At 41.1% G+C, this 20,219-nt stretch overlaps 2 protein-coding genes across 2 annotated transcripts; one reads left to right on the forward strand and one right to left on the reverse strand.

The window, feature by feature from the left end:
- Positions 1 to 145: 145 nt before the first annotated feature.
- Positions 146 to 3,518, reverse strand: LOC115732805 (aquaporin SIP1-1). Its single transcript, XM_030663496.2, has 3 exons — positions 3,006 to 3,518; positions 2,396 to 2,668; positions 146 to 517 (listed from the first exon to the last, which is right to left on the reverse strand). The coding sequence occupies exons 1-3, from the start codon at positions 3,306 to 3,308 to the stop codon at positions 371 to 373; spliced, it is 723 nt and encodes a 240-aa protein (XP_030519356.1). The 5' UTR covers positions 3,309 to 3,518; the 3' UTR covers positions 146 to 370.
- A 6,592-nt stretch (positions 3,519 to 10,110) lies between these two features.
- On the forward strand, positions 10,111 to 19,577 carry LOC115734114 (auxin response factor 6-like). The gene is made up of 14 exons (XM_030664700.2): positions 10,111 to 10,820; positions 11,484 to 11,608; positions 12,047 to 12,145; positions 12,230 to 12,286; positions 12,373 to 12,531; positions 12,642 to 12,726; positions 14,308 to 14,398; positions 14,642 to 14,806; positions 14,875 to 14,997; positions 15,585 to 15,660; positions 15,790 to 15,937; positions 16,065 to 17,203; positions 18,403 to 18,593; positions 19,073 to 19,577. The coding sequence occupies exons 1-14, from the start codon at positions 10,778 to 10,780 to the stop codon at positions 19,182 to 19,184; spliced, it is 2,613 nt and encodes an 870-aa protein (XP_030520560.2). The 5' UTR covers positions 10,111 to 10,777; the 3' UTR covers positions 19,185 to 19,577.
- The last annotated feature ends 642 nt before the right edge of the window (positions 19,578 to 20,219 follow it).

The raw sequence follows: 20,219 nt of genomic DNA on the forward strand, positions 1-20,219 counted from the left end.
GAGCCTCCTTCTGAAGGACACCGGGCACCGACCTGATCCAAAGATACTAAAACAGAAGAAACATTAATGCCCGGAATTTTCGACCCAACATTGTCGGCGGAGCGAAGAGGACTCCACATCGATTTCTCGCCAATGCCAACTTCACTCCATACAACAGTTCCGGCCCAAGCAAGAGAAGTTTGGATGGAAAGATAGCAACTGTCCACTTTCATTATTACGTGCACTGTAGCCGTCCATGTCCCAATCTGTATCAACGAATGAAACTAGGCCTACCACTGTAAACTAAAAAGATAGAAAAAACAAAGACGGGCGAGCAAGTTCGAGGATGACGGCTGTCCGACACCCAGAAGGAAGAAAGCTAGGTGCTTTCTTAGGCTTTCTTCTGTTTGACAGGCGGGGGGAAGATAACCCGGAAGACCCAAGCTGCTAATATCGCTCCAACAAAAGGGCAGATCCAATAGACGTAGAATTGTTCCCATGTGTTATGCCAGTTGTTCACATATGCCCACCCAAAAGCCTGCAAAGACACCAATAATACAAGTTAATGCATGTTCTGTTGAAAACCTGTCATGCCAAGGGAAGGCCGGTATAAAAAAAGATAAGTCGACCAAGAACACACGTACACACAGACAAAGAAAGGGGGGAGAGAGAGAGAGAGCAAGAGAGAAGGAAAAGGGTGATTAATCAGTCAGTCTGACATGGATTGTCCAAGTCAGATGCACTCAATGGGAAGTTGGGAGGAGGATGTTCACCCGGTAGCAGAGAGGACAGCAAAACCTCAGATGAAAGCCAAATGCTTATACTTTCTGAACACAAAAATAATAGTTGACTACCTGCCTTAACATTTGCGTATCGAAATAAATCAGTCCAAAACAGGAGAAAAACTCGTCCTCTAAAGCCATAAAAATACCGTCACTAATCCTGGCAGAACCGACCAAAAGAAAAAAACTATCCTGGCAGTAAACATTCACTGAATTGAATTCAGCGCCCCCGCACGCCCTGGCTGAATCGAACAACAAAGCCAATTGAAAAAGACAAGAAACACGACTGACAAAGAGGGGCAGAGATGGGAAGAAAATGACATGATGTAGTAGCAAACCATGAAAATGGCAATAACTTTTTCACTGGAATACCGGGGACAAAAACCTATCATAAAACACAATCTATAATGACGCTTGCTTGCAACTAAATACGGAAAATATCCTTGAACAAGCTCCTCTTCACCAACTTGTCTAGCAGAGATGTCCAGAAGAGAGAATACCGAACTCCCTTTGATAAGCTGTATCTTTTCACTTACAGCACACCCATCAAAGCAATGAATAGCATCATGATGGAAACGAGTATCCCCGCCACCTGGTGAAGAATCTCTCCTATGACTAGGGAACAGATGCTTGATATACTCATCGGAGAAAGAAATATCTTGTCAAAGTGGGGAAGCTGTCGCAAGACCTCATCCAACAGACTATAATTGGAGCTCACGTAATGCAAAAGAGTTCTTTTGATTTTGAGAAGATAAGGAAGAGTGACAAGAGTTTCTAGACCGGGCTATACATCTATGTACATCTCATATATGTAACCTGAGAAGAAAACTTTCAAGAATTGGACTCACTATTCGTCATATGAATGCATCCAACCCTTGCATTGCATAGGAACAAAAAAGTTATGCACAGAACAGAGCAACGGCTGTCAAGATGTAACTGCATGAGACTGGATCCACATAATATGAGGAGAAATTACTGTAAAGCAAACTCAATAGTTACAACTACAACTTTTCCTGACACCAATTTGCATTATTAGGTCATATGTAGTTTCACGATTGAGAAAGTTTAGCATCTGGTTTAGTCTATGAGATTAGGATTATACGACTTGTTGCTAGTTTAAAAAGTTAGGCTGGAGCTGATTCAATGCTGTCAATAGAATTTGGGACCAAAAAATAAAGAGGAGAGGTGGACCACGGGGATAAGGACATCAAACTATTGAAGTATCATCATAAGCAGTCAACTCTGCAACATCAATGAATTTTTATAATGGCAATAAAGGGGTTTCAAACACCTTGACCAACAGAATTATTGATGAGATAACCAAACATTGGGAAGCGATGATTATCCATTTGGTAGAAAGAGCAATCATCTGATGCAGGCAAGACCTATGCTCACAAGGGACAATTCAGGAAAAAAGAAGGCTCATCACACCAGCAATAAGATGATCAAAAGAAAGGTACTGAAATTAGCTGACTTGGTCCAAACACTGTAACAAATCGCCTTAATTGAGCTATAAATATGCAACAAAAACAAGATTTTGATATTGTTTAAACGTGGATATGTGATCATCAGCAATAAGCAAACATCATGCAAGCAGATGGAAGCTCGGGGATTGACGAAGATAATATACTCACATTGGCTGGATTCATAGATGGCCCAGTGTAGGAAGACCCCGCGACTACCAAGGCGACGGTCACCGCGGCCAGTAACCAGGTCTTCACGAAGGAGCTCTGAGGCCCTCTGAGCACGATAAGGAGGACGAGGAAGGTGATCAAAAAGGTCAAAACGCCCTCTGCAAAAGCTCCTGTATGCAAGTCCACCTTCAAAGAAGGTCCTTCCAGCATGTGCTTGTATTGTGAAGGTATCACCTCCATGATCGCAAGCGCTCCACCAACAGCACCAGCTGCCTGTTATAAAGCAACATTTACCATCAACACGCGCACACCAAAACAACCACAAAATTCTCCACACAAAAGAAACAATAAAGGAAGGGAGGGTAACTTCTCGCAATAGCGATTTGAATAGTGTCGTTTCTCTTTAAGTACCCTTTTCAGATCCCGGAAAAAAAAAGTGAACTTTATACAAAATCTCAACTTTTTCACGACAAAAACCTTCACAAACGGCACAATTAGACCCGACCGCGCCATACTCAAAAACCCACAAAAGCAAAACAAATTATCTCCAGCAGATCCAGAATAATGTTACTGGCTGAAGCGAAATTCGAGTACATTGCACTGTACTTACCTGAGCAGGAAACCGCACAGCCATGGAGAGAAGGTCGTCGGAGCCGACGCCTGCAGCGTAGAAGGATGCGGTGGCCGTCGGGTTGAAGCTCGCCCCGCCCAGCGCGCTCCCGATCAGGTCGAACGCCAACACCAGGACAAAGACGAGCGTGGTGGTTATCAGCAGCGACGCCCACGGCAAGACGGCCTCCCCGAGCCCGAGCGCCTCCGCCACCACCGTCGTCGCGGCCCCTAGCGTCGACGCGCAGAACACCCACATGAAAGTCAGGACTCCGTCGGCGATCGCCGATTTAACCGCACCCATGTCGGCCCGAAAGGGAAAAAGCTCTTCTTTTGAAGGGCTAATGATGGGTGAAGTGAATCCTATATACTAGTGGGAGTGGGACGAGATGAGCGCGATGAATCTGACGGTGCGGGAGGATGATGATTGACGATTCCTAGGCTGAGCATCACCGAGGAATCCCCGAGACTTATGCTTCTGTCTTTTCACCTGAATCCAATCATTCAAATCTTTTGTTTTGTTTATTGACAAAAAAAAAAACTCTTTTGTTCTGTTCGTTTTTTTTTTGGGGGGTGAGACTCTGAACTTTTGTTGGGTGGTCAATCTTTCTTCGCAAGAGACTCGACTGGATCGAATTGGGTTTTACGCCGGTCGAGCCCGGCCCACTCTACTTCAACCATGTCTCCACGTTCATGTTGCCATTGGAAGTTTTTTTTTTTTTTTTTTTTATAACCAAGGATCCACCTCCTTTCAGCCGACAGCCTAATCGGGGCGTCACTACCTCGGGAGAGGCTAGCCCAGGACCCCACCACCAGGACCCCCCACTTAAGAAGCTAGCAACTGCGTAATTTGAACTCGTTCCCTCGGCGATGAGGTAATAAGGCCCAACCAACGCAGCTACCCACCGGTGGGTTGTTGCCCTTGGAAGTTACTCGCAAGAAATCTCAAAAAAGTTTTAAATTTATTACATTAATGCTAATTCAATTCTAAATATTTTCTTAATATCAATTAGTCTTGAATATTTTACTTTTGCATTAATTAAATTCATCCAATCAATTTTGATCGGAAATTGCTAACGTTAATGTCGGGAGTCCCACGTGGCACGGCCCGCTTTGACATAGATATTTTTTTTTTATAATTTGTTATAATTTTTAACTTCTTTTTTTCCCTTTGTTTTCTTTCTTTTTCTTTTCCTATTCTATTGGCTGGTGACCGGCTTGCTTCGCTTGGGCAAGGTCAAGTGCTCCCCTCGCAAGGATAGCTTCGACCAAGCTACGACGAGGCCTCGTCATCACACCAGCCCTTGCCAACACCAGCCGTCGCCCACTTGAGTCGTCGTTGTGTCCCTCCATCTCTCTCTTTCACCATTCACAAAGGTTGCATGGGCCGGCGTCGTGGCAATGGAGGCCACATAAGTCAACGTCGCCGGATCTCACCCGGGCCGACCCTTGCTAGAAATGGCCGGGCTTGCCCTCGGGCGGGCGAGACCCAACAAGGCTAACCCTCCCGACATGCGACCGGTGGCCAGTTGGCAACATCGTCAAAAAAGAAGAGGGAAAGAAAAGACAAGAAAAAAAGAATGAAAAAGAAAAATTATAAAAAGATTAAAAAATTATTGAAAAATATCCGTGTCAACTCCTATCATGCCATTGGGATGACCAGCGTCCACGTCAGATATTTCCGTCCAAAAATAATCGGATGAACTTAACTGAATCAAATGCATAATGTTTATGACTAAATCGGCATCAAGAAAATGTTTACATTGAATTGACACAGTGCAATAAGTTTAGAACTTTTTCAATAATTTTCCCAAAGTTCCTCCATTTCAACAATTCTCATCTCCAGATAGGTGAATTATTTTCACGTGTTCTGAACATTACTTTAAGGAATTAGTTTTTTCGTGACTAGCATAGGATTTTCTCCTATTCTTCTTTTTTTTTTTTAGTGAGAGAAAAGTTGATTTGACGATTAATTTTTATCTTCTCACATCTTAATTTTTTAATATATTATCCGCACAAAAAAAAACCCAAAATTAATAAATCAAATGTAAACCACTAATACTCAAGTCACCTCGAAATTTTCTATCCTAGTTTATCAAAATTAAGTTAGTACGATGAAAATTCAAATGCGGCTCACGAGAATATACAGCTAAGGAGAATTCGAATTTATGTCACACACTTAATCTACACACACGAAACTGGCGATCATTGCTCGGAACTCGTGGGGTTCGAAAAAAACCTATATTTCAAACAACCTTTAACCCAAGGATCTTCTTGTTGTCTTCTTCTCAATGGAAAGTATTATCGGACAAGTTAAATACCCAAGGGTGAACTTGTAAGGACGTGCATCGCTCGAAAGGGAATTTAATGAATTAAGCTGACAAGTCACCACTAAACTTTACGGAAGGGTCAAGACACTCGAGCAAAAGTGACAACAAAATGATTGACTTATCAAACAACTGTAATTCGACCAAAAATAAATAAAAAATCAAACAACTGTAAAATTACGTAAACCAATTGTTTGAAGAAAAGCAGGCAATCATCAAGGTAAAACATCACTGACTCGTTCCAAAAGCGTGGCGCGAAAAAATATTGGAAAAGGATAGCATGACGATCACACTATGCATGACAGTATGATCATGTTATGCTTACCACAAAAATTTCAACTCTCTCTCTCTCTCTCTCTCTTCTTTTTAATGCCAAGAGCCAGCCACAACAGAATTTGTGGCTGGCATTTGACCATCTACTGTGGACGATCAACGTAGCAAGACCCAAAATGATTTTCACATAATAAGGCCTAAGATCCTTATACTTCTTTACATAAGTAGCTCAAGAAAAACAGCAAAAAAAAAAAGCTTCTATTTTCTATAAACTTTCTATACGAGCTTATTAGGTTTTTCCATCTCTCAGCACATTAAATCTAAAGCTCTAAGATTCAAAAGCTTATTTGTATGTCTAGCATGTCAAATTTTTGCATAACTTTAGGGAAGGAAACTCATATATTGATTGGTTAGCAAATTGAATCATTCACTCTTATGATGTGAATGGCACCTAAGTTTTAAATAAGTTACCGAGAGGTTTGATTCCTTTATTGTTAGGAGATCGGGCTGGATCTAGTTTCGTTAGATGAGTTCCGGTGTAACTTTTGGGCTTTGCCCCTTTCATTATATAAAAAAAAAAGGGTCTAAAGCTCCAAAATGCTGATTAATAAGTATTGGAAGCCAAACATAAGATTTCGAGAACCGGTTGTCCGAGTTTCTCTAAACCATAAACCAACATCGAGTCCGTGATTCCCGTGGATAACTTCTGTTTTTATCTAGATGGAAGATGGCATTCTAATTCCTGAACGAGTTTTTGTGCCCCAAACTAAATCCATTTGTCCAATTCAGTCAAAAACAGCCTCCAATCTTTCAGATGCAATGGGTGCACATAGATGGTGCTCCTACACGGTGTGCGACAAACATTGCATTGGATGTCTGCGTATTTCCATGTTACTAATTATTCACTACAACCGAGGTCGTTAAGATGCTATTGCATGTGTGTTATATGGTTTCGAATGGAAAAGAAGAGAAAACATGGATGGTCCTGAGATAAGAAATGAGCTTATTTATATACTGTGAGGTGCGTAAGATGTTTTAAACGCCGGCATAATTTCCATAGGAAGAAAAGTGTCAGAAAAATTCTAAACCTATTGCATTGATCAATTCAGTCTAAAACCTTTTAATTGTGTCAATTTAGTTCGAAATATTTTTACCTAGAGCCAATTCGGTCATTTTGGCTTTGGCCGAATATTGCCGACATGAACCTCATCCAACTTGCAAATTTGAAATGTGATAGTTACCGGTTGAGTAATCATATATTGTAGCAAAATGACCATAAGTCAAGGTTATTTGAAGGAAGTTTTGTATTTCGAATCTCATTTCCTTAGCAAGATAGAATCTTTGCATGTCAAAGTAATTTTAGTACCATAATCTAGTGTGCACGATCATAAGCAAATTATCAATTGGTCGACTGAGCAAAACACGAACAAGATTGCCTTATACACAAGTCTAGCCATAAAGAAAAGTCTATCTCTCACATAAAAAATAAGGAAAAAGTACACCGGAAGTGCCAAAAGTTGTATACGACACTTAATTTAGTGCCAAAAGTTTTGAAAGGATCACTTAAGTGTTAATGATGGATAAGATAAGAAATGAAGATATTCAACAAAAAGTTGGAGTAGTACCTGGTGGCAAAAAGATGATATAACATAAATTGAGACGGTTTGGGCATATTTTTCAAAGATCCCTAGATGCTCCGGTAAGAATGGAAGTTTGTTACCAAGAGCAATACATGAAGAAAGGAAGAGATCGACCAAAACTTACCTAGGGGAAAGTAGTAAAACAATATTTAATGAAGTGAGAAATACATTGGCGTATAGTTTGTCTTGAAATGGAGTGGAGGAAAGCTATTAGCATTGTGTAGGGGCGGAATTCTTATGTTCCACACTGTCATTTTTAGTCATTTTTTCATATATATATATTTATATATTTATTTCTTCTCCCTCAATAGTTCTTGTTTTTATTTTATTTATTTTTGGGTTCGTCAATCGCCAACCTCAACTAGTTTGGAATAAATGTGATGTTGATGTTAATTCTCCTTCTCTCTCATGTCCCCTTCATATTGTAGTAGGAGTGATCGATTCCTTAGTCGATCCGGTCCCATCTAGGAATCGGTAGAATATTATTAGGAGTGTGGAACACCAACTTTAATTTTAATATATAATTAAAATTAATTTTGCATTTAAGAAATAAAGAAATAACCCGGTGAATTATTAGGTTTGCATTTAAAAAGTAAAAAAAAACACATAAAAAAAAATACTTGATTAGTCCAAGCGATCGGGTTCCCATTGGAATAGGGAATCGGACCCAAAATCATAGGTTCTAATTTTATAGAGTCGGAAACTGCATTGGCGCTTTTGGGAACTGGACCGATGCCCTCGTCACAAGTGAGCCGAACGCTGGAATGTCTTTGACTCGAAATCTGGCCCAAGTCGAATGTCAAGTTCAATGATGACCATACGTCCGAGTGGGCACCGTTACAGCCGGACGTCTCCCTGGCCCTACATCCCGACCGGGCGTATGGTCATCATTCCGGGGGGTTCCGAGAAAAAGCTTTTGGAACCTGTGGCCCAGCTTCGCACCCTTTCCGCTTCGTTCTCGACGCCGGAATCTTGTCCTTCCCCAAGCTGTTCCCGCTCGCTCCGGGCATATCCTCGGCGGAAAGGAAATTCGTATCCAAGTTCATCTTTGCGACTCGACTATCGCCGGACAAAGCTTTTTCCCGCTTCGCGAAGCAAAAGCTTTAAATCAGACGCTGGCTGTACCCGTGAGTTTCCTGCGTGGGAAAGAGAAAGGGGGAAAACGACAGCAAGGAAATGGAGTTTAAAAGGGAGGGAGGGTCGGTCAATGGCCCGGTCGATTATTACCATCTTTCATCAAAGGAATGATGTCGGTGAGGGCCCAGTCGAGTCCGCACTCCTAAAGCCTGGAAAAAAGAAAAGACGAAGGAAGAGGAAGAAACACTGTTTATATGAATAGTGGCAAAAAAAATTAAAAAGGAAAAAAATTTATACACATGTACACATGACATTCTGCATATTGATTCAACGTGCAGTCAACGTTAATCCACAGAGAGAGAGACAGAGAATGTGTTTTGAAAATTGAGACGTCGACCTGTGGAGGCAACATTTCAATTGGCAATTTGGCACTTCTTCTCAGATTTCGAATAATTAAAAACCTCTAAAAGCTAAATCTTCGATACATTTAAATTGCGGGGTGGGTCGCGAACCCGACCTTGGCGATTGGCTTGCATTTTGCTGATAATTTGGTCCCTGGACGACACACGATAGCTTTAGGTAATACACCTTGTTTAGCTGTATATTTTGATGGCGCTATTTTATCGTATTGATTTAAATTCGATGAATTATGATAGAAAATTTTCGGTTGACTTGACTGTTAATATTTTACGCGCGATTTGTCAAATCTTGGAATGGTTTTTTTTATTTATTTGTGTAGATAATATGTCAAGAAAATGAAAAATGTAAGAAGATAAAAAAAAATTAATAGTCAAATGAAATAACTTTTTTCTCTCAGAAAAAGGACGAGGAGGAGAAGAAGATCCTACGCCAACCTCTGCTTTTTCTCCCTTTTTTCGGAAATTCCGGGGTTTTTACGGTTTTGGGGGGTAATCAACGGCTGACAATCAATGGGTCCCGGCTCGTGTCTGGAGAAGAGAAGGCTGCCAGAAAAGCCGACACCAGAGAATTGAGGGAGAAATGGGTAAAAAGACGCTTCAACGTGGTGTCTGAATACTCCGTGGGCCCCCTTCCTGTCCTGTCCCTCTCCCTCTCCCTCTCGCTTTCATTCACTCATTCATTCAATTCAACTCCCGTCATACTTCGACCCCCTCCCACCCAAAAAAAAAAAAAAGGAACTCCCGTCCAAGGCACATTCCACACAAAAAACCCAAAAAAGTAAAAAAAAAAAAATCGAAAACTTATAAAAAGGTCTATACAAAACACTTAATAATTTCACGAAACAAGCGAGATATGAAATTATAAAAAGAAAGCCTGATATCGAACTCATGCCACAAGCTTCGTCCATGCACACATCCATGATTTAATCGATAATCTAATATATTTAGTTGCTTGTACTAAGCGGAAACGGGTCCCTCTTCATCCCGTCCTCTCTCTCTCTCACTCGCACTCGCACTCGCCTTCATTCAGCTCGTTTACTCAGTTCGACTCCGGTCCAAGACCCCGTTCGGGAATGTACACCATTTTAGGAAAAAATATCCATACAAGTGATATCTACTAAATTCCACGATGAATCCAGTGAAGGTACGTAAATTAAAAGACAGTCACAGTCGCGGGGCTCGACTACCGGGCACCTGAAAAAGATTATTTATTAGTTCAGTTAATTTTCAGGTCGAAATTATTAATTTCTTTTTGGGTTTTTTTTTAATTCATCAGGAAATCTAATTGATTATTGGAAGCAGTGAAGAGAGAGAGAGAGAGAGAGAGAGAGAGGACCGGAGAAGACTCTCTTGCAATTACCGAGCTACAGCTACAGAGCTACAGAGAAGCTACTACTAGTACTACCAAAGCCTTTTTCTCTCTCTCTCTCTCTCTCTGAAAATCCCCAAAACATCCGCTTCACACAAAACTGTCACTTCCCACTGCTGCTGCTGCTTCACCTCCACTCTCCCTCCATCGTCTTCCGTCCCCGTCCCCCCTCTCTCGCTCTCGCTCTAGCCCACGCGCTGCTTCGTCCCCGCTTCGCTCCCCCCCAACCCCCACCCCAACCGCGCGAGCTTCATGTGAGCTCAGCTTCGAGATCTGCGTTTTAGATTAGGGTTTTGTGAGCTGAGCCATGTGTCCGGCTCTGTTCGCGGGGTTCTCCACCTGAATGCGCTTGTCCGCCTCGCGGAGCCGAAGCCGTTCGTGGGGGGTCGAGGGGGAAAAGATCTCTAGGGGCTTATGATGGTTAGGGATTTCGTTTACTGTATCGGCATCGATTTCGGTTGAAGTTTTCCGGCTTCTTCTTCTTTTTTTTATTTCCTTGTTGGGGTGGGTGGGTGGCGGGGCTTGGAGATTGCGCTCGGCGAGAGATCGATTTTGCTGGTGCAATGGATGCGTTCGTGTAGGGGAAGGAGGAGGAGTAGTTCGTTCGAGGAAAGGACGTTTGGGGTTTTGTAAGTTGAAGACGGAAAAAGTGGAGTTTGTACTGAAGAATGAGACTCTCGTCGTCGGGTTTTAACCATCAGTCTCCGGAAGGTAATCTGTTTTTAGCGCGGAAATGTGGTTATTTGCCAGTTTTCATGTGCTGTTCGGGGTCGTTTGGCTTTGTCGGGTTGTGTGTGGCCATTTGTCAATTTGCCGTATGGATAAAGTGAATTTTAACCCTGGAAGTTGGAGGTGTTGGGCATGCATATCTTGCTTATGTTTTCAACGCGGCCATGTGCATCTGGAACTGGATGTGGCTGGTCATGCCTTTTGAAGCTACATATGTGGATGTTTGAGCTTCTTCTGTTTTGCTGATCATAGGCTACCTGAGTGCGTTCTTTTGCTTGTGCAAGCGGGAAACTTATACTGCTGTGGTCCAAAAAAGATCAAAGACAGCAATGACCTGTTTTTAAGCCAGTATTGTATTATGTGTTTTTAAGCCATTACTATATTACTATTTTACATGTGTCTTTAAGTAACATAACAACTGAATCATCATGAGATGACAAAACAATGCAATGAGGCGCGTTGTATGCTTGGGTTGGGCTAGGCATTGGACATAAGACATGAGGTGATGGGTGCTGCAGACACATCTATGGATATCTGGCGTGTTGTACCACTTTTTATGGTAGATTTTTGGCTATGTTTCTGAGCACGTTTATAAAGAATAATATTCGGGCTTTACTTAATGTCAAGTGAATTGTTCCTTGCTAGCCTCAAATGCAGGGGAGAAGAAATGTTTGAACTCTGAGCTATGGCATGCGTGTGCTGGTCCTCTTGTGTCATTGCCTCCTGTTGGAAGTAGAGTAGTCTACTTTCCTCAAGGACATAGTGAGCAGGTCTGTACCACTGTGCATCATCCATTCTCTTGGTTTTAACCAACATCATCAGTTCTTGTATTGTGACCTCGAGCAGCAATATTAATATCTTGCTTCCCTAATATTATCTGGAATTCTCAGATGTTTAATTGTTCTAATTTTACTGGGACATGCTCATTACAATCGCTGGTGCTCAAACATATCATTGTTTATGTTCTGCGTGAATAGAAATTGCATGCGTAACATATGAAGATTTAACTTGTAGAGGAACCATTTCATGATTGGCTAGTTTGATCTCAGTTAAATTCTTTCCAATTATCACTTTTTCCCTGCTGTGTTCTGTTTTCTAGTTCGTCAGAGCGGTGAAATTGTTACCTACTGTTGTACTGTTGTCGTTGTATTCTGAGTCTGCATTAATTAATATATTTGATTAGTTTCCCTGTGACTATGCCTCTGCAGGTGGCTGCTTCTACCAATAAGGAAGTGGATGCTCATATCCCTAATTATCCTAACTTATCCCCACAGCTCATCTGTCAGCTTCATAATGTTACCATGCACGTGAGTGTTCCATCTACCAATGCTTTCTGCTTATTGACCTAACCTTGAGTTGCAATTTTGAGTATAGTTTCTTGTAAATAACAGGCTGATGTGGAGACGGATGAAGTGTATGCTCAAATGACCCTTCAGCCTCTAAGTCCGGTACTTACATTGTCAAATTTGCATACTGACTTCTTTTATTCTATCGTTGCTTGATTTTATACAAAACTGACGTGGATTATTTTCAGCAAGAGCAAAAGGATCTATATCTACTGCCTGCAGAATTGGGAAATCCCAGTAAACAGCCAACGAACTACTTCTGCAAAACATTGACTGCAAGTGATACCAGTACTCATGGAGGATTCTCTGTACCTCGTCGAGCAGCAGAAAAAGTCTTCCCCCCTCTTGTACGTCAGACTTGAGTTCAAGTGGATTCTAAATTGTTCTTTAGAAAGACGATCCCGGGAAGCTGTCGAAACACATTTTTCATCTGCTGGTCTCTTTGTTGTTTGTTTAGGATTACTCACAGCAGCCTCCAGCTCAAGAGTTAATGGCCAGGGATCTTCATGATAATGAATGGAAATTTAGGCATATTTTTCGGGGTATGCTTTCTTTCAAATGCATGATCAAGACCTCTTTCAATAGACATGCCATGGTATAATGAAGAAACCTAATAATTAGTTCAACTCGCATTATGACAAACTTTGCGAGTTTCCGCAAATAACAAAGGCATGCTCGCACCCTCAATCTGGAGAAGAAGTTGCATGCTTAACTTCAAAACTTCTAAATTTTCGTGCTTTATTATTTGTTTATAGCTTCTCTTCAGACAACAAAGACAACAAACACGTGCTCTAAATTTGTTTAGATGTTTCCAGGGTTGGAGGGTATCGATTTCTGTGGTTCACCATCAGATTTTTGTCCTACGAATTTTCTTAATAGGATTCAGCGACTTATCTGCCAGTTTGACATAAATGTAGCTCGTTTGTCTCCACTGCAAATATTTTAATGTTCTCTATAATCTCTGGGTGGCTCACAATTCTTTGTGAAACTCACATCCCATGACAAAAGTTGGTTGTATTCATCATGAAGGAACTTTGCTAGCCAACAAAGTTCCAATAACTACAGACCCCTGCAATTTCTCTTTTGTAGAATAGTATGTTTAGTAATAGCATAGTCAAAGAAAGAGGATTTCTCACCTGCTTTAAAACCCACAGTTGTAAAATTGTTTTTTCAAAGGGTGGTACCATTTTTATAGGCTCAGCACATTTTGGCTCTTTACCTGGCCAACTTGGAATGACATCTTTTAATTTCTGGAAGTTTTATAGTCTATACATCAAGAGAGTCATTTCGTTGCCGAGTCTGCTGACTCACTCACCTATCAATTTTCATGCTTGGCTCTTCACCCTTGTAGTCGTTTCTACATAATCGTATTTTTTGGGAGTTTGTCAATTGGTTTCCGGAATGGGTATTTCATGCTAGCAGTCCATCTACTAATCCATCTGAGGGTGAATTGGGAAACGAATTGTGTCACGATTTTCTGTATCCTGGTCAATCTCTTGTATTCTGCCAGTCATTGGGTGATGTACATTGCATGCATTCGCTTTTGGAGGTTCTTCATCTTCTTTTCCCCAAATTGGAGGAGCTTAGTTGGAATGCACTTCTTAACTGAACCCATGCATAAGATTCTGTGGCCACCTTTGCAACTTCTTTTTTATTTTTTTTTCTTTTGCCTGACTGGAAGTCCATGGCTTCCTGTTTAGGATTGAAAATTGGCTTTAACACAGGCTACATCTTCCAGTAGGCAAATTTTTCTGGCACTGTCTTCATTACAAAGAAGCATGCTTATGGATATGGCTTTCTTACGGAGATGGTTTGTTTGTGGGAAAAGAGTGTGAAGCCATTCTGAATTTTTACTCTTAGTGGCAGCCCTCTGGGTTGAAGACACAATTTGCCCTCTTAGATTTGGAGTGTTTATTCATAAGTGGCAATCCTTAAACTGATTTTCTGTAGTTTCATAGAGGCAATTGCTTCTATTGCAGAAGTGTTATTTTTCTGACAAAATCGGCAAATTAGTGGTGAAGCATCTTAAGCTGGCCGTTCATTTATCTTTGTGAAGGATACGAGCTGAGGCCTTTGAAATTGATGGTGTGAAAATTTGAGCAACCTTTGACATGCACGTGCAGGTCAGCCCAAGAGGCATCTTCTCACAACAGGCTGGAGTGTATTTGTTAGTGCGAAAAGACTAGTTGCTGGAGATTCTGTTCTTTTTATCTGGTAGGATGGTTCATCTCTAGTCATATTTATTGCTTCTGATATTATTGTGCTAGAGTTAGTGTTCGCCCTGATCGATAGTGTGTGACATAAATACTTCTTGAAAAGTGCTCTCTATTTTTAATTTACTGTTGCCTAAGCCCAAGCCTTCTTTCTTTTTGTTGAGTCTCTGTATACATGATTCTTTCTAAAAGCATTCAGTTCTGTTTATGTTTAAAGGATTTACACATTCCTGGTGTTTTTCAGGAATGAAAAGAATCAATTGCTTCTTGGTATTCGACGGGCAAATCGTCCGCAGACTGTTATGCCTTCATCAGTTTTATCAAGTGACAGCATGCATATTGGCCTTCTTGCAGCAGCAGCTCATGCTGCTGCCACGAACAGCCGCTTTACAATCTTTTACAATCCAAGGTAGCATGAGTGGAAGCTAGTCCGGTTAACTTAACTGGGAGATTCATCCACTTGTTGCTTGTATGCAGGGCCAGTCCATCAGAGTTTGTCATACCTCTGGCAAAGTATGTGAAAGCAGTCTATCACACAAGGGTATCTGTTGGCATGCGGTTCAGAATGCTATTTGAGACAGAAGAGTCGAGTGTTCGTAGGTGGGTCCCAAAGTTTCCTTAGAATTAATGATATTTTCAAACAACTTGGTGTTTGACTCTCCTAAAAGAAGTAGGCTATGAACTTGTGATCTGTATCTTCTGATTTGAAATGCTCTACTCTTCTCTGTACTACTTTTCTGTCTCTGCAGAATTGCAGTTAGAATGCTTTCCTTCAAAAGAATCGCTAACTAGCATTGGAGCTTACCTTATTGGTTTGCTGCTTCATTTGCTACATGACTACTACTAATACATTAGTACGCTGACCTATCTTTATCTAACCACACACAAGCTTAGTTTTCAGCTAATCTTTCATTCTTCTATTTCCTTGTCATTGCTAAATAAAAAAATTAGCAACTCGTACTAATGCGGCTCGATTTGTCAATATCCTTGCCTTGGACGACATCTACCTACTTTTTAAGAGACAAGGTGTATGCATGTGTTTTCTTGTTTAAAACTGCTTATGTATTTCAAATAAGCTGCTAATGATGATAAATGTCTCTTCACTGTTCTTATTTCCATTTTCTTGTGTGGACAAAACATTCCATAAAAATGATATGTGGAACTTATATTACTGGATTTTCTTCCAGATACATGGGGACAATAACAGGCATTAGTGATCTGGATCCTGTTCGCTGGCCAAACTCACATTGGCGTTCAGTAAAGGTTGGTTTTAGTGGTTTTTGGTACCATTAATCTAGCCAAAAGGCATGTCTTTTCCAGCTCTTAGGTGAAATCATACTGATTTTCCTACCAACTGAAAATTGTATAAGTAAACTCAAGTAGTGTAAACAGGTTGGATGGGATGAGTCAACTGCAGGTGAGAGGCAGCCAAGAGTATCCTTGTGGGAAATTGAGCCACTAACAACATTCCCAATGTATCCTTCTCCATTCCCCCTCAGACTGAAGAGACCATGGCCATCTGGACTACCTTCATTTCATGGTATAATTGAAGTTAGTGTTACCAAATTAGAAATACTTATTACCAGAAAAAACAAAGAAGTACCTCTTACCTATGTTAGAAGAATTCAATCGTTTTTCTTCCTAAGTCTTTGTTCGACTGATTTCAGCTCTTAGGGATGGTGATATGAATATCAGTTCTTCACTGATGTGGCTTCAAGGAGTTGGAGATCAAGGAGTTCAATCTTTAAACTTCCAGGGATTCGGGATGACTCCATGGCTCCAGCCAAGATATGACACTTCAATGACTGCTTTACAAACTGATGTGTACCAGGCAATGGCAAGCGCAGCACTGCAGGATATGAGGACTGTGGACCCTTCAAAATGTGCCTCTCAGTCTCTTCTGCCTCTTCAGCAATCTCAAAATGTTCCTATGGGGCAAGCTTCCATCATCCAGAGGCAGATGTTGCAGCAGTCTCAATCTCAAAGTACCCTTCTTCAGGGCTTCCAGGAAAATCAGGCTTCAGCTCAGGGTCACGTTTTGCAGCATCCCTCTTATAATGATCAGCGCCAACAACAGCAGCAGCATCAACAGCAACCTCAACAGTCCCAACAATTCAACCACACGTCTCTTCAGCAACAGATGCCGAACATCATCACTACTCTTCCACAGTATGGATCTATTGGTCAATCCCAGTCATCATCTCTGCCGGCCATTTCACAGTCCCAGCAGAATATCTTTTCTGATGGAGTGGAGAACCCTATAGTCGCATCTGATGTTTCGCCTATGCAAAGCATTTTAGGTTCAATTTCTCGTGATGGGGCATCACAGTTACTCAGTGTGAATGGTTCTGACTCCATGATATCATCGTCATTGTTGAAGAAGCAAAATTCAGTAGAACCACATCTTCTTTCTGAAGCTGCTCACTGCATTCTGCCTCAGGTGGAACAGTTGGCTACGACACACACCAATGTCTCTGAATTTGCAAACTATTTACCTCCATTTCCTGGAAGAGAATATTCTGCATATCCTGGGGCCACTGACCCGCATAGTAGTCTTTTATTTGGCGTTAACATTGATTCCACATCTCTTATGCTGCAAAATGGGATGCAGCATCTAAGGAATATTGGCAGTGAACATGATTCCTTGTCTGTGCCATTTGGTACTTCAAATTTTGCTAGTGTTGCTGGCACAGAATTTCCACATAATTCAGACATGGCGACGTCAAGTTGCGTGGATGAATCGGGTTTATTGCAGTCTTCAGAAAATGTGGACCAAGTAAACCCATCGACGAGAACCTTTGTGAAGGTGAATTTGATTGTTATTTCCTTTGATGTCTATTTGTTTTGTTTGTGAAAGATTTGATGGGACTACAACCAACTATTCTAAAAGCTTAAGCTTATAGAAGAAGGCGCGGCCGGCTTTAATATTTATATATTCGAACACTCCCCTTCATGCTTAGTTTGGTTTTTTTGCCTAGTACTAAGCGTTGAAATATTCATTGGGGAGGCAAATAAGGGTCTGGAAAAATTTGAACTCGGGACCTTCTGCTCCGATACTATGAAAGATTTGATGGGAGCATAGCCAACTGTTCTAAAAGCTTAAACTTATAGAAGAAGACGTGGTTTTAATATTTATATATTCCAACGGTTTGATCGCACAAGAACTATTCAGAAATCTTGTGTCCGATCACTGGTTTTCATGGTTAAATTGCTTTCTCAAGATCTCTCCTTTAACAAAAAGATAAATCCCTCCCTCTGCAGAAAAAAGTTAGATGCTACAGGAAGCTTGCACGACTATGAAAGGAAACATATCACCCTTAGAACTGGTTATAGTTTTGGAGCATGGTTTAGTTGAGTTTTGACTAGCATGCATGCAAATCAGAGGCTTCCGTGTGATTGCCATGTTATCCTCCCAAATAATGTAGATCTTGTGATTTGCACATACTTGGTTGACCCTAGTTCATAATGGCCTTGGGATGATAGCATGTAGCACACTGGGGAATCTCACAGAACGTAGGTGGTCTATGAGTTGTGATCCCTTTCCCTGGTGTTGGGCTGAGAATGACATATAGTATAGAGTTAATATGCAGTCAAGCGTTTCTGGATATACCTTTCTAAAAAGACAGTTTGCTAACCCTCCTATATGTGAAGGCCACATAACCTATATATGGGTGGTAGTATGGTTATAAGTCCATTTCTGATGTATATATATTTGGTAATTCTATATTATGGTTTTGCGAGAAGTTGTCCCCATCTTGGCTTGTTTTGAGTATCTCCCGAATAACCCCAAATCTTATTTCGGGGGTGAAGTCACACCGAAATTGCTCTTTTCTCCTTATGTTCCACATTTTTAATTATGTATGAAAACCATGACGATGCTTCTTGGTCGATTTGTCACTTAGTTCTTTAAGTATTCATCGCTTCTACTTGATAATTTTATCGTCCCTATTACTACGTTTTCTGAAAAATAGGTGTTAAATTGTGCGCTTATGACATAATTGACAGGTTCACAAATTGGGGACCTTTGGGCGGTCACTGGATATTTCAAAATTCAGCAGCTATGATGAGCTGCGCAGTGAACTCGCTCGCATGTTTGGCCTTGAAGGCCAATTGGAGGACCCTCAGAGATCAGGCTGGCAGCTTGTATTTGTAGACCGGGAGAATGATATCCTTCTCCTGGGTGACGACCCTTGGCAGTAAGTGTGCTTCTCTTTTTTCCATCATAGGTATAAGGTGACGGTAGTGTGTGCTTTAAAATTCTTCATTGCTGCCAATCGATTATGGCTTTTTGTTGAATTATGTGGCAAAATATTTGCTTTAAAAGGCTTTGTCTAAATTTCTGTCTTTTTACTTTTGATGGATGTCCGGGCGAGTAAATGTTGATATAACATACAGATTATTGGCTTGGGGAAAGATGCTAGGAACTAGTACCTTCACTACGGGTTTTCTTATTTCTTTTTATTGAGCGAGCATCTCTTTGGGAAGTTTAGAAGGTCAGCTTTTGAGGTGGCTATTCAGCCTGTGCGATTGGGTTTGCAATTTGCTTCGACAGATTGTTTGGGATTGTGCTGTGAGCGTTTTATGAATTCACCAGAAATTGTAAACTAGTGCTTGTCTTGTAATTTAGCTGCTGAGCCTTTGATTTGCTAATGGTGAACCTAATGTCTTTCTCTAGGGAGTTCGTCAACAATGTGTGGTTTATCAAGATTCTTTCTCCTCATGAAGTAAAACAACTGGGCAAAGAAGGCATCAACCCTGCAAATCCTGTCCTGAGACAGGCTCTGTGAGCGCATCGCGGTATTTGATGAGCAATGTTTGGTCGGCAGGAGTTGACCAATCTGAGCTTTGGGATAGGCAGATAATGGGGGTCGCTGGACTACTTGAAGCCAAGCGCTTTGGCGTAAGAAACATACTTGGCTTCTGAGTAGCTGTTTGACCGTGTTGTAGCGGTTACCTATGCGAAAAAGAGTTGTAGTAATATGTTGCTTTGAGAGATGTAGTGACATGGTAAGTCTATCTCAAGGTTTGCTTTATAACTGTAAATTTTAACATCACGGATCATTGAAGAGAATGACATCGACATTCCCCGTAACTTATTTGCTGCTATATGCTATTTGTGCCCGTAGGCCTGTAAGATGGAGTCCAGAACATTTTCATGAAATGCGAACTAAATTACTTCCGTTGTAGGAGATCCACTGCCCAGCTTTTCGAGTGCCGTGGCACTTAAACAGTGGAATTTGCGTCCTTATTCAGGCCAAAGGGGCATCAGTTGGCTGATGATGATAAACTTCAACATTGTATGACTGGTGACTGACTCCCTTCCAAATATTTACTCTTTCTTGTCTTGGCTGCTCTGTTCGGCATAGCGCATGTATTGTGTATTGTGTATTGTAATGTTCAAAATCAAGCAAACAGAACATAAGATCACGTTACTTGTCGACAACTGAAGCACTGTATCTAAGGTAACCAGTGATGCGTGAGCATGGGAGCTTGGAAGTTCCATGGAAGGCAAACAACTCACGAGTCCAATTCAAGTTCTCGTTAGTCCACCGAGTCTATTCAATAGTCAAGAAAATGCGATTTCGGATGCAAAATGATCCAAGCAAAAATGAGATTTCGGCCGCACGATGATCCAAGCGGTCCAATGAGGAGAATAAAGACTTTCTATTTATATTAGGTTTCCCACTTTCACTAGTTTTCTCTGTTTAAGGTTTCCCAATTTGATGTTTCCTAATTTAGTGGTCTAGTCCCTCCATGAATGAGAGAACTCTTAATTGTATAAAAAGAGATTTGGGAATTAATAATAAGTGAGAATTTCTCTC

Source organism: Rhodamnia argentea, chromosome 10 (genome assembly GCF_020921035.1).
Source record: "Rhodamnia argentea isolate NSW1041297 chromosome 10, ASM2092103v1, whole genome shotgun sequence".
NCBI lineage: Eukaryota > Viridiplantae > Streptophyta > Magnoliopsida > Myrtales > Myrtaceae > Rhodamnia > Rhodamnia argentea.